At 38.0% G+C, this 15,212-nt stretch overlaps 1 protein-coding gene across 5 annotated transcripts in view; it reads left to right on the top strand.

Moving 5' to 3' along the window:
- The window catches only part of SNCAIP (synuclein alpha interacting protein), a 97,056-nt gene that overhangs the window by 56,321 nt on the left and 25,523 nt on the right, over positions 1 to 15,212 (top strand). For all 5 annotated transcript variants that reach the window (XM_040090869.2, XM_040090872.1, XM_040090870.2 and 2 more), the window contains 3 exons: positions 8,480 to 9,342; positions 10,980 to 11,159; positions 12,772 to 12,885. In XM_040090869.2, the coding sequence (XP_039946803.1) occupies positions 8,480 to 9,342; positions 10,980 to 11,159; positions 12,772 to 12,885 (1,157 nt within the window). The remainder of the gene's footprint in view (positions 1 to 8,479; positions 9,343 to 10,979; positions 11,160 to 12,771; positions 12,886 to 15,212) is intronic.

The following is a 15,212-nucleotide window of genomic DNA, read 5'->3' as shown; positions in this document are numbered from 1 at the left end:
GTGGGATGCTGACAACTTACTGTGTATCTCTCTTATTCCATGGTTGCCTCTGCAGGTGGACTTTTTTTGATTATGATTTTAATTACATCAGTACTCATCTGTTCCCTTGAAAAGGGGTTGACAGAAGCAAGTACAGAGATTGCTGGAAGACTGTAGTAGCTCTGAGGAGTCCGCTCATGGAGGTTAATAGCAGATTGGTTAAAAGTCTTGAGTCAAAAAGAGACCTTTGCACTGATAGTAGTATTGGCAAAGTGGAAACAGTACTAAAAGCTGGGTTTTCTTGCTACTTCCCATTTATTTTGGTGAATAGGAGGTGGTACTGAAATATTTTTTATTTTTACTCTGTTTAATCACTGAGTAACATGGTGCTGAACGGAAGGGTATCACCTTATATGTCTGTGCAGACTTCAGTATCTCAAGTATCTTGAAATATCAACAGAGCAGGATTAGTCAACATTGTGAAAGGCCCCATTTGGTATCTTTTCATTGTTGCTTTTGACACAGTCTTTTGCCTTCCCTGTTTGATAGATCGTTAAAATAATGTTGCCAAAGTATTGATGATTTGTGCTAATTTTTATGAAAATGGGTTGTATAATAAATCTTTCATACTATAGCATGAAGCATTCATACAATTTTATATCTACATTTCACTGTTAATTCAAATATTTATAAATAGAAAAACTCAGAGGTTTTACAAAGAGTTGATCCAGCATTCTACCACATACTGACTCCTGCTTAGAGGTTACATTTCTCCTTTAAAACAGAGAGGACTATGAAAGTAGAACTATCCAAGAATAATTTTTTCAGAAGAACTACAAGTTAAGCAAATGTTGACCATAAATAAAACATGTCATACTCTAAAAAGCAATTGCCTGTCATCTTTGTCCCAGGAAAATGCTTAGTTCACTAAGACAGTTAAGACAAAATTTTGGATAAAGTAAGATTCAACTTATACTTGAAAAAATAATTATATATATATGTATACATATGCAACTATGCATATATAAGTATATAGGCAACTATTTTCACCAGCAGAATTGTTAAAACAAATGTAAACCAGACCAGTTCCTTGTTATGGATATATGACTAATAATATGGAAGTGTTACTATTCGTTGTTTGCAGATAAGTTTGGTAAATAGCCTTGTCATTCTGATTTTCTTTCCCGGTTTCGTGTAAACATTGGATAATCAGTTAGTACCATATGCAAGTATTTGGTTACATTGTTTTCAAATTACTCCAAGCACTTTTAATCCTAGGCAAATACTGGTGTTTAGAAGTCAGTCTCTTCTCAAGTATTTAGCATAATTCCTTCAGCAGCCTTTTTGGTGTTTTTAACTGTTTTTGACTGCCTGTAACTTTTGCTCAGATTACTTGTTCTTTTGGAAAGGGAGATAGTAGAAAGTCTGACAAACTTTTTCCCCATGTGTAGTTTTTCCTCCTTGAAATGCCACCCTCACCTCACTTTATTGGACAGCGCTGGCTGGTGGTGTGTATTGTTGGGAAGGTCCTGTTCCTGCCTCACTCTTTTGCAAGATGTGCATGACAGTCATGCAGCAGCACAGTCTCAGTCCTGACTCAGAATCAAAGAATCACAGACTCAGAATATTCTGAGTTCACAAGGACCATCAAAGTCCAGCTCCTGGCCCTGCACAGGACATCCCAAGAGTCACACCACTCTGTCACTGAGAGCATTGCCCAAACAGTTGTTGAACTCTTGTCAGGCTTGCGCTGTGACCATTTCCCTGGGGAGCCTGTTCAGTGCCCACCTACTTTCTGGTACCTTTTCCTGATATCCAACCTAAGCCTCCCTTGACAGAGTTTCATGCCATTCTCCTGAATCCTGTCACTGGTAACCACAGAGAAGAGATCTGTGTCTCTGATCCTCTCTGATCCTCTCTGCTTCCCCTCACGAGGAAACTGCAGAACTGGAATGAAGTCTTCCCTCAGTCTCTTCTCCAGGCTGAACAGGCCAAGCAACTTCAGCTGCACCTCCTATGGCTTCTTCTCAAAGCCTCTAACAGTTCAATGTCTTTTTTGTATTGTGGCACCCAAAACTATCCCCAGCATTGGAGGTGAGGCTGCCCCAGAGCAGAGCAGAGCAGGACAATCCTTCCCTTGCCTGTCTGATGATGCTGTGCGTGGTGTACCCCAGGACCTTGGTGCCAGGGCACTGCTGGCTCATGTTTGTTGGAGTCCAGGGCTTTCCCTGACACATGTTCAACTTTCCATTGATCAGGACCCTCAGGTCCCTTTCCACGCCTCTGCTCTCCAGCCCCTCATTCCCCAGTCTATCTGTACATCCAGGGTTACCCTATCCAAGGAGCAGAATGAGTCACTTTCCTGTCTTCAGCTTCATACTGCTGAATTTGTTCTAATTTGTTGAGGTCTCTGATTCCCTAATTCTCTCATTCTCTAATTGCCCATATTACAAGGGGAAAGATATGTAGATTTGGTAAAAAAACCAGGAAAATCGTGGTTTATAAAGCTTGATTAAGGGTAATTGTTTTTTCTACAATCACGCACCAAGATAATGATCTTTAGGTAGCATTATAACCACTAAGGTGGACATTATTTCAGTTGTTTAGAGCAAGGTGCTAATAAACTCCAAGATTGTGGATTTTAGCCTGGTGCAGGCCATTCACTTAGGAGCTGGACTCAATGATCCATGTGGATCCCTTCCAACTCAGAGTATTTTGTGATTCTGTAATTTTTTTTTTATCTTCAAAGATAGAAAATTAAAGAATGTGGTTTAGAAATGGACCTAGCTAGCACATACTTCCTGAAATGAAGTGTTAGGCAGAGTGCCCACTGATTTCCACCATTGTTTAATATAGACTGATGGATGAACTGTTCATGCTTTTGTTATTAAGCATGAAATTGATTGTATTCTTTCTAGGCAAATTTTCTAAGGACACTTGAGCAAATGGTTCAAGAGCAACTGTGTTCAACAAGCTTCACTGAGCCATGTCATTGTTGAAGTATATTCTGTCATCTATGACGACTTTCCGTTATCATTAAATGCATGTTTCAAATGAAGGCAGTATACTATTCTAGATCTTTATTCACAGATTGGTAAAACCAAATTCACTTTTAATGTCCAGCAGTTATCATTCTGCGCTGCTTTATTCATTCTCAGAGGAACTTCCATTTGAAAAAATATTCAAAATATTAGTTTCCTTATTGAGAAAAGTGAATAAATCAATGAACAGAAAATTACAGAAAATTTCTATCTCAAGCTCTTGGTAGTTTTTAGTTGTATGAGAAAATAAAGTAAAATTTTATTTGTAAGCAGTGTTAAAAGGCATCCATTTCACAGACTTGTTCTCCAAATATCTCTGAGGTAAATATGTCTGAAACAATACAATACCGATTGGATCATTCCTTGGTAGAATACTTGAAGAATTTTCTTAGTAAAAAACCAAATATGCTAGTTACATATAAGTTCTCTTCCTACCTAATTTTTGCATCCTCCCTCTTCCTTTTTCTCACATTTTGTGCCAGAATGATTTCTTCTGATTTTTCATTAGAACTTTGCTTTCTATCTTCCTTTTATATCCATAGATCAGTCTATACAAGAGTAAACCAAGTTTATTAATTTCAAAATTTTCTTTGCTGTTCCTGTATTCTCTAATTGAGAATGACAGCTTTTATATTATTCTTCTTCAAGCCAAGATAAGAAAAAATATTCATTCACTGAGACACAAAATATTTGAATTACCTGGAAAAGATGCACTGTTATTTAAAAGCATTACTTTTTATTTACCCTTTGTTTTCTTTCTTTCTTCTTTAGAGTGACTTGAAATTCCTCTTAAATGGGAACAAGCCCTCTCCATTTTTATCTGTTCAGGGTTGTTCTTTAATTCAGGTTCTCATGCTATAGAGCTTATATTAAAGAATTCTAATATGTATTCCTGGCACAGGTTATTGATAAATTAAAACTGTAAAACAGTGCCACCTTGAGTCAAAATGAATTCAGTTAAATATGAATTATGTGATACTGATAAAGTAAAGAGATATTCAGATCTGGCTCTGATTATCCACTGATTTGTAAGAGACACCCCTTTCTCTATCACATGGAGCCCACATACTTCTGTAAGTGTTGGAGATACGTTGGTGATAACAACCACAAGTTTTTGGAAAGTTTCCCCAGTGTAGTCAGGACTTCAGTACCTGTATACAAAGTCAGAATTACAGTACTTTAAATGGACCTGGAATTAACATGGGTCCTAATTGATTCAAGTCTCTGCTGAAGGCATATCACAAGGAAGCAGCTCAGGCATTTCTTTCAGATAATAGTAAAACTCCAAATATGAAACTTTGTGTAGACTTGCTGTAGGTCCTCTCCCAATATTACATGAGCAATATGTTGAAATACTGCATTAAAAAAAATATGGGTAGTTTTCAATGCTATTCACAGACTTTCTTAAAGTAAAACATAATATTGATATTTTCATTATACTCAGGAAAATTTAGAGGCATTTTGATGTTTGGCATTAGACTGTTAATACCACAGAAACTGTCACAAGTGTAAAATTTCATATGTGCATGAGGTTATCTTGATGGTTGGAGAGAACTCAGTTAACCTGTAGTTTATACAGATGCTTGTATACTAAGTAAAACTCCACCTCTCACCATGTTGTACACATAAAGATGATTGAAAAATACTCTGAAGTCAACAGATGCTTCCACCTGGAAACGTGTAATAAGGATCAATTTTGATTCCTGAAAATAGAATCAGATGGGAATTTAAACGAAAGAGAAGTTTCTCCCTAGTTGCCTGCTTTTCTGCTGATTTTCCCCCAGTAATTCCAGGAAATCTATAAGTAAATATATAGGTAAGAAAACCTATAAATAAGCCTGCAGGCATCTGGACTCATTTGCATTTTGTCTTCCTCAAAAAAACGTAGACACAATATACGGTGAAGAGCTACATCTGCAAATTCGATCCTTGCAGGTTTTCATCAGCTAAAAGGGTTTTTTGTGCCAAAGATACTTTGACACCTCAGTCAGGCAGCTAACACTGTTTTACTGATGTGAATAAAGTCTGCAGGTTTTGTATTCCTTGCTCTTTTTACCTCAGTAACACGATAATAGGATTATCCAGGTCTCTTACATTAATGAATAAAAGTTTGGGAAATAATTTTGACACATTATTAGGGGGAGAAAAAACATCACATTTTAGGAGTATGCCCATAATTATTTGTCAGATTCTGGAATCAAACTAGCTGCTCCACATTCTAGCCCCCTGCCTTAAACTCAGACCATCTTTTACTGTTTATAAAATAATCAAACAGTATTTATTTGACCCAGACTTTTAATGGCCTCTGTCTGAGTTCATAAGTATGGAGAGATGAGAAAGAGGCTTTTCCTCTGGAGCAGCTGTTCAAGACTACTCAGTGTAACTCCTGCTGTGCTGGTGCTTTGGAAGCTATAGGCAACACTTGCTTTCGCTTCTTCAGGGAACAAGCATCTGGAAGCAGAAGGAAAGAGATTCGAGCCATGTCCTGGTCCACTCCAGGCTACGGCTTCAGCGTCATGTAGAGGGAAGCCATGCTGTAACTGCCTAAGGACTGATGCAACTCCCAAGGAGTAAATGGCACAAAGAAATACTGTGTCTGCTAGTCTGACTTGCTTTTGTCCCTTCAGCTATATGGTTAAATGCTATATTCTAATCCTTTATTAAAATCAGTTGAAATTCATCATCTCAGTTAAGTGAAAAGGATGTTTTTAGGTCAGTAAAAATATTGCTGACTGGTTTTGGTGTTCCAGTTTGGTTTTTTCCCCCTGGAAAAACAGTGTTTGTAAAGAGATGTTGGGAAAAAAAACTATGAGAAATGGAGGTACCTTACTCTGCTCTAACTTTAATGAAAGAAAGGAGAAATACATGACTTCACAATTACCTGAGGCAGATTTGTAACAATCATCATTGCTTCTTCTCAGTGCCTGATTTTACAGTTGGGTCATCAGAGTTTTATGTAAGTGCATGTTATTAAAGTTAAAACATGGAGAAAGTGGAGCAACAAAATAAGTGTAAGCTTAAACATAGTGACGACAAAATGTTGATGCCCTTTCCTCTGTCTAAACCCCTGTGTTGAAAGCAGTGTTTTCATAAAATTCAGACAGAATTCATTTCCATACTGAATGCTTAATAGTTCCTGTCAGAACAAAACAGCTGGGAAACATATGGTATCCATTTCCCTGTATCACTTGGAAAAAATTTCACATGTAAATAAAACCAACATAAAAGTGTAGGCCTTTGAACCTAGAATCTTATACAATACATAAATAAGTCAGTACAGTGCGTTCTTTGTATTGGCCCACTAAGTTACATGCCTTTTGATTATTTTTATTTTTATTTCTTCTTCAGAAATGTTTTCTTAAGCACTTCCAAAAGTATTAATGTAATTTTCAGACCTCCATAACTAAGCCATACTAATATTTTGCTTCAGATATTAATGTTGCACTGAAAGTGTATATATCTGTTTCCTTAGGAAGGTGTTCATGGCAAATTGTGTGTTTTGACCACAAATTAGATCCCACTGATATGCAGTTAGCGCATGTTATAAATCTGCTTTGTTTGAACAGTATTCTTGACTTTTAGAATGCATTAACTCTTAGTGTACATTGAAAGGGGCATAGTAACTGCCTAAATGATTTGGGGGTTTTAGTGCTGTCCCTCAACTGAAAATAACAAAAGAAAGACAACTCTTTTCCAGAATATTATGAAGATCATCAATATCACCAGCTGAGACTATGAAAGAGTGCAAATTAAGTAGGATTGAGTTCAAGTTCAATAGGATTACCAGTTCAGTTGACTTGATCTCCTTCCTTTTTCTCAAGTCAGATTCACTGGTTAAACTATCCTGCAGTGCATTGAAGTAATTGTCTGTAAGGTCCAGAGCTGTGGGTGTGTATGTGGGTGTACACAGGTCATGCATATAAGGGATGGAAAGTTTGACAGAGAAGTCCAACATAGAGAGGAGCAGTTCAGAAGGAACATCCCACCTCAATAAGTAGGCTTAATTTTTAGATCAGAGAATCCCAAAATTGTTTAGGTTGGCAGTGTCCACTTAAGATCATCTAGTTCAATGACTGTGCTTAAGCAGGGGCAGCCAGAGCAGATTAAGCCAGATCTGTGTCCAGTTGAATTCTCAGTATCTCTAACAATGGAGATTTCAAAAAGTCTCTGGGCACCTAGGCCAGTTTTTGACCAGCCACACAATTTTAAAAAAGTGTTCTCTTATATTCAGATGGAATTTCTTATATTTTACTTTGTGCTGGTTGCGTCTTGTCCTGTCATGAAGAAGAGCCTTGTTACCTCTTCTTAATGATGAGATTCCTCCTGACCCTTTCCTTCCCCAAGCTGAACAGTCCCAGCTCTCAGGTGATGTTCATGAATTTCTAGTTCTTGTAAGAATAATACATCTTCCAGAGGAAACAGGCCTTAAAAATTGAGTTGTTGTTACTGGTGCTAAAACAAATCTGCTAAAAACTTTTGAGTAACTCTTTTATTGCCCTCCCAGAAAATCATCCTACTCTTATGATGCCTCTCAATGAAGAGCAGAGTACAAACTAACATGGCTGGACAGGACCCCTGTAAATGCCACAAGGCTATTATTTACAGAACAGATCATGTTGGAAGGGACCACAGTGGGTCATTGTGGTCCAGCCTCCCTGCTCAAGCAGGGCCATCGCAGAGCACGTGGCACAGGATTGTGTCCAGGTTGTTCTTGAATGTCTACAGTGAGGGGGACTTCAAAACCCCTCTGGGTAACCTGTTCCAGTACTCAGTCATGTGCACAATAAAGGAGTTCTTCCTTGTGTTCAGGTGGAACTGCCTGTGCATCAGTTTCTGCCCATTACCTTTCCTGCTGTCGCTGGGCTCTGCTGAGCAGGGCCTAGTCTATCTTCATGACACACTCCCTTCAGATACTCACAGACGTTGTTGAGGTCCTGCCTCATTTGTCTCTTCTCAAAGCTGAACAGGCCCAGCTCCCTCAGCCTTTCCTTGTAAGAGAGATGGTCCTGTCCCTTGTTAGTAATAGCCCTCTGCTGGACCCACTCCAGTAGCTACATCTCCCTTGCACTGAGGAACCCAGAACTGAGCACAGCACTCCAGATGCAGCTTTGTCTGGGCCAAGTAAAGTGTGAGGATCACCTCTAGATCATTGCTGGCAATGCTTTTCCTGATGCACCCCAGGATACCATTGACCTGCACACGTTGTTGGATCATGGACAATTTGTGTTCTTGGTTATAACTTGATTAGAACTAATTATATGTCCTTGAAGAAGGTTAATTTTAGGAATGTAGAATTCTTCAGTTTTGATAGATGCCATTAAATCTGTTTAGATATGAATCCAGTATGTTATCGTATAATTCTTGCTTCCAGTGTTTGGTCAGGTATATCTTTAAAGCATACTATCATGTCCCATGTCAGGTAGTACTCACTGCTAAATCAAATTCCTCTACTTCTCTAGTTTCCAGCAGCAGCTGGAACTGTGGGGTCTCGACTCTTCTTGGAAACGCACAGAAGCCAACCGGAATTGCAGATGTATGCAATAAATTCAGACCAGTGAAGAGGGTTTCTCCATTAAAGCACCAGCCAGAAAGCTCTGAGAACAATGAAAGTGATGAGCAGAAGAACCAGAAGGGAGAATACCAAAAAGGTGGTGATTCTCAGTCTGCAACTCCAAACGATGACCAGAGTCCAGGAGAAGGAGAGAGCCTTAAAAGCAAAAGCACTGAGCCTGCTGTTCTGCTTGGGGAGCTGGAGCACTATGATCTGGATATGGATGAGATTTTGGATGTGCCTTATATTAAATCAAGTCAGCAACCTGTTCCTTTTACAAAGGTAGCTCCTGAGAAAAAACTTCTAAGCGTATGTTCAGCTGTAAATGGTCTAAGTATCAAGACCAGTCCTGCAGGGAGCACAGAGAGCTCGCCTGCTGTCGGGACACAGTTCTGTGTGTTGTCTCCTGTGAAAGGCGCTCAGCTGAGAAAAACGCAACCCATTGTCCTTGATCAGCACAAGCAGTCAGCAGAAGAATTAGAGCTTTCCCAGACTTTAGTTAAGTGTAGCTCAACCCATGAATCTGAAGCCCAAGGCAAGGGCTTCCTCAGCAGGACACTTGCTGATCCTCCTGCTCACAAAGCAGAGAAAGCTATGCCGAACTGCCAGCGGAGGGCTTTCCACCTGCAGACGGCAATGACAGAAAGCAAGCAGCTAGAGGAACTGAGTATGAACTGGAGCATTGCAGGTGGCCCAGAAGAGAAGAGCGAAGAGGTGAAAAAAAATAAGAGCATCTTAAACATTGTAAAGGAAGGCCAGATATCTTTACTGGTAAGCCTCATCTTTTTCATAAGAAACATAGAATAAAAGTGATCTGTGATGTGGTTTATTAAGGCAGCTAAGCTGATGAAGCTCATATTTTGAACCACTGCCCTTTTTATCTTGTAGACTCCTTAGAAAATAAGCATATGGGCTTCCAAATGGAAAGTATTAATATTTAAATAAAATATGTAGCAAAACCAAGATGCTAGTTTTACATATGCATGGCCAAGATTTTTGTTTTATTATACACTAAATTATATAGTACACTGAAATTATAATAAAGAAGGCTGACATTTTAACTAATAGGATCACTTAAATATCAAATTTAAATCCTAACTGAATTTTGCCTTTCACATTTGTGGGTCACTTTGCTCAATTATTGATGTTTTACCACCGTTGTTATGTGGAGGTTGATGATGGGAACAGAGAGGCTTTTGTTGTATTCTGATTATTATTCAGGACTGTTTATGCTGTCTTGTTTCAGCAGCATTCTCAGGCAGGAGCTTTCTCTAAAGCCTCATTGACCTCTGACCCATATAAAGGTTTTTTTAATAAATTCCAGCACTGTGATCAGGCACTGTCAATGATTGTTTCCAAAGCTGCAAGTTAGCAGAATGATGCAGAGCATGTGATCCCACACGGAACAGCTGGTGAAGGCAGAGTGTATGTATAAAAACTGTTTTTGTTAGATTTTTGTTAGATTTTTGTTTAGCTTCGCTGTTTAGCAGTCTAGCTCAAGCACAAAGGCATGCCATTAACCTAGAAGCAAGAACAAGGGAAGATATTCAAAACTAGACAGAGGCAGAAGAGAATATTAGATTACTCATTAAGAAATAAAAACAAGTTAAATTCATCCTAAAACAGGAATTGGGGGTAAAAAAGGTAGGAAAATATGTAATTTTTCCATACTGGTTGAAACCTCTTCATTAAGTACACTAATGGAACAATACTCTGGCAAAACTGCATAACTCTAGGAATTTTGTTATTGCTACTCGTTGACTCTGTCTTCAGTCTTCTGTTTTTTCTTTTGGAGTTACTAAATCTAAATGTTTTGTCTTTAAATTTGAATTGGGCAGAAATAATGTATTACATCATGGTGGTGTAGAACTTTGACTAAATATCCCAACAGGTTTTTTCACAGAAACAAACTATCACATGAAAGTCTTTTGTCACGTGCTTTAACTACATTTTAAACGGTACTTAGTATAAGATACCACTTTTGTGTTGAGCAAAATTGATCAGGAATGTCTTTCTCTTCAGTTACTCATCTGCCAAAGGGAAAAAGAAAGAGGAAAGAAAACTGAAAATAGACAGAAATTATTAAAATGTGGGTATTTTTGCAGCTACCTTGTTGATCAGACTAGTGCAAAGACTTGAAGGCACTTAAGATCTTGCACTGTTGCATGACAATTGCATGAGTAGGAGAGAAACTTGACAATGGATCAAGCCAGTGAACAACCTACCTGTGTACTTACGCTGATAGTACTCGGTTTCTATACAGTGAAGTGAAAAGCTCTGGATTTTGACTTGTAAAAGAGCATGCCCATTGGGAAACCTCTTACTGTTTGGCTTGTGTCTCCTCGGGCTGTGAGGATAAATGTATCTTTTTATCCTTAGTTGTAACTAATACAGGCTTTTTTTAACAGCCACATTTAGCAGCAGATAATCTGGATAAGATCCATGATGAATGTGACAACAATCTGTTGCATGTAGCAGCATCAAAGGGACATGCAGAATGCCTACAGCATCTCACTTCTTTGATGGGTGAAGACTGTTTGAATGAACGAAACATTGAGCAGCTGACTCCAGCTGGATTAGCAATAAAGGTAACGGGCCCTTCCTCTACTGTAACATGACATAAAGGTCCTTTCGTTTCCTCCTGTGATGGTAGTAAGAAATGCATCCAGCAGGATGTTATTTTTGAAGCTTTAAAAGTGAGGAAAAAAAAAAAAAACCCGTTGGCTGGTACTACTTAAGCAAAGTAAAATGGGTAACTACACAAGATGTAATATCCACTGTATAACAGTGACAGTTTTTACATTGTTGTCAATGCATATGCATTAATTTTTAAATCAGTCATTAATTTTTAAATCTGAGTCTAAAGACTATTTGTTATATTTCAAGCATCTTTCACTTAACTTGGATTCAGTTGTTTCTTTAGGGGGCATAACTGTAATTTTGGTGGGATGGTTTGGTTTTTTTTTTTTTCCAAATACTGGTATAATCTTGTAAGACAAGTGTGAGAACAAGTTTACAAAGCATAAAAGCACACTGAGGTGAAAATTCCTGGTTGTCTAAAGCAGTTGCATCAAAGTTAAGATGTACATGTTGCAGAACAACCCGTTAAAATCTGAAAAACTTAATTCTAAGTTTGCAGGAAAACTTACTATGTAGGAAAATACGAAAATTCATGGTCTTACTACACTAAAATAAAAGATAGTGCAGGAAGGTTGATGATTTAACCATAGCAGTTCTGGTTTATTAGTGAGAATAAGTGGTTGAATGTCATTCCTTTTATCCTCTAAATACCCTAAGGACAAAGAAGGGGAGGGGTGAAACATAATACAAGAGTTTCTGTTTCTTTGGGGGCATTTATTGTTGCTTGCTTTCTGGGAAAAGTTTGGAAACTGAGAAGTCTGGTGGATTCTAGTCTGCAGTTTTGCATATTACAGGACCCTAGTGCAAGTGGCAGGGTTGTTTTGTTGGGTTTTTTTTTCTGGGCAAAGCAATATTATTAGAAAATTAAACTGATACCAAGTTGCACTAATGAAATGCTCCAAAATCTTGGCCTTGTCAAACTGTATAGTTACAGTCTGCCAGTTTAAAGTCTTACAAAATTTTAGCAATTTTTCTTTCTTGTTTTTTCAAGATAGGTATATAATATGTAAGCCAATAAATTCTGATACCTACCAGTTTTGTGGAAAATAGGTGTGCACCCTGCACAGTACAACATTATAGGAGTTACAGTATAAAGGAAGAGCAAGAAAAATTAATATCATTGTATTTGTGCTGAAAACCGCTCTGGAAATAAGGATCAAGAGCCACAAGATTTAGTTAAGCCAGATCACTTAAAGGCTCTTACAGAGCTTTGTAATGACCCAGGACAAGTCCAGTCATGTGCATCATTGTCAATGACTGGGCAATGTCCAGGACAAGTCCGTCATTAGAAATACTTGCGCTGGGGCACCCTCAGAGGAAGAAGTCTGGCACATTTACACTCTCTTCTGTGAATGACAAAGTATACTCAAGTATTATTGGAAGTAAAGGTTAATTAAGCCAACCTTTCTGCAGAAAAAGACAAATGGCATTACTGGCTTATTCTTTAAATTCCTAATCAAACTGGAAATTTTTAATAATTCTGATAAGCTTTTTGCTCTCTAGTAGATATATTTAGAATGGAAACAGCTGGAATCTAGACTTTTTTTTTTGCTTGTTTAGAATGGTCAGCTGGAGTGTGTTCGGTGGATGGTAAGCGAAACAGAAGCTATTGCAGAACTCAGTTGCTCAAAAGACCACCCAAGCCTTATTCATTATGCAGGTTGCTATGGCCAGGTATGACTTTCTTTTACTTTTTCAAATAGATTACTTAGATGCTTATACGTTAATTTGAATTAAAGCATGTGTGTAATTTTGTGGCTTTTAATTACAGGTGTTCTGAATTAGTTGAAGTATAGCAAAACTTTTCCCAACTTAGTCTGTATAATTTTTTCAGCATTTTCCCTCCAAAGTGGTTTGTTTGATTGTTTCATTGATTAATTTTTGGTTAGTTGGGTTTTGGTTTATAAGTTTCAATAATGGCAAAGAGAACATTAGCTGGCATATTAGGCCAACCAGTAAATCCCAAGAATGTATACAGACATCAGCGTCAACTAGAGCACTCATAGGACACATCAGAAGAGCAACAAAATTTTTCAATTTAAGAATTCATTGTACTGGCAGTGAAGTATTTTGGAACTTGAACATCAACTGTCTAGCTTTAACCTTTTCATTGAAAACTACAAGCTTTTCATTGAAAACGACATACAAAAATAAGTTGTACATTTGCAGATTATTCTGATTTGGACGGGACCCACAAAGGTCATGTAGTCCAGCTCATAAATAAATGGCCCATATGGGGCTTGATCCCACAAGCTTGATGTTGTTAGTACCATGCTCTAGCCAGCTGAGCTAACTGTAAATCAATCCTGTTTCACACCTAACTTGTCTATTAATATACAGTGACACACCACTGAAGTACAGCATTCTAGTGCTTTGCTAATATATGGAGGAACATATATGCTGCTTAATTGCACTACATTCTCTTCCCACAATGTCTGTTTTTCTCCTGAGTAGATCTTGCAATAACTCCCCTTCAAGGGACCTTCTCCAGGAACTACTGTGGAAGGAATCGTGATCAGTTATCCTTCTCTAATCTCTTTCGCAGGTGGACCAGTTTATCCCACAGTTTCTTCAACAGACATTAAAGATACCACAGAATCATAAACTAGTTTGGGTTGAAAGGGACCTTAAAGATCCATCTAGTTCCAACCTGCCAGACATTGGTGGGGACACCAAACATCACTGATTTTGTGCTAATGCTTTTTACTCTTTTTAAGAGAGAAAAAACAAAATATAACCACTAAGAAAACCATTCTTTGCTGTGTGTGGTTGTCTCATTCAATGCTATACAATTATTGTGACACATTTCTGCTCTTAACTGCTTCTTTCCAAGCATGAATTTACTGTAGGAGTAGGGAAGGAGAGGAGGCAGCTTTGGAAGGCTATGGACCTGGGAGTCTACTTTTTCTGCAGCTGTTTCCATAGGCACACAGAAAAAAAACCTTGTTTTCATGCTGTGCAAAGACCACCTTTTTCTACACTTCCCTACACTGCAGATGTTACTGGTGTGAGATGTGACCCTGCTGAATATACAGATTGCTAATGTTTGCAAGTTTGCTGTAAACCCAGCACTAGGGATAGAAAATATGTGAGCCAGATCAAAACTGGATAAGAAAAAAGTGCTTGCTACTGGGAAGATAAAGTTTGGAAGAGAAAGTTGCGTGTGAACTTAAATTCATATCTTCACTTGATTAACCTAATTTTGTCCTCATCTCTAAAGATATTTGTGTAAACTAAAGCCAGTGATGTTTTGGGGTTTTTTCAGTGAGCTGTGCTATCTACTGCCAAAACCAGATCTGGCACACTTTATCTAGATTCTTTTCAAAGCAGAAAGGAAACTCTACACTTAAAAAACACCAGCTACAATCAACCACCCATGAAATTTGAAAAGGTGATATATCAATTACTGCCAAATTTTCTTAGCTGAATGCTAAAGAAAGTTCATAAGTAATGCCAATTATATTTTTATTTGTAATCCATAAACAACCTTCAAATATGAGGAAATATTGAGGCTGAAGGGGTGCCAGACTATCTTACCCAACTGTTAAAAAAAAACAACACTTTGAGAAATTCAGATGCTTACTTGGCGCTGTCCTGGAAGATTTAATTTATTTTACCATTACTTACACGAGAGATAATCCAAGTAAACACTGGTCTTGGCAGAATTACAAGACTAATATTTTTATAAGGAAGACCTGTTATTGAATCCTTTTCTATGAGTCAGTCCATCCATTGTTTCCCCAGGCATTAGACATGCACACCATATTTTTCTTCAAGAACTCTAATTTAGAATGGGCAGCAGAAGGCAGTTTATAGCAAAGTTCCTATGTTAAAGGTCATCAAACTACAGTCGTGGCTTGCCTCCAAGGACATGTCAGCAACATTTTATTTTTCCATTGGTAGAGGGGAATGCATAAAATAATCTTATTGAAGAGAACAAAACTCAAAGTCAATCTGTAGCCTGGGAAGCATAGCTCCTAGCAAGGGTTTCTTTAAGCATG

The sequence above is a fragment of the Hirundo rustica genome, chromosome Z, assembly GCF_015227805.2.
Source record: "Hirundo rustica isolate bHirRus1 chromosome Z, bHirRus1.pri.v3, whole genome shotgun sequence".
Taxonomy (NCBI): domain Eukaryota; kingdom Metazoa; phylum Chordata; class Aves; order Passeriformes; family Hirundinidae; genus Hirundo; species Hirundo rustica.
Note: the sequence above shows the minus strand (reverse complement) of the source record. Positions and strands in the feature narration are given on the sequence as shown.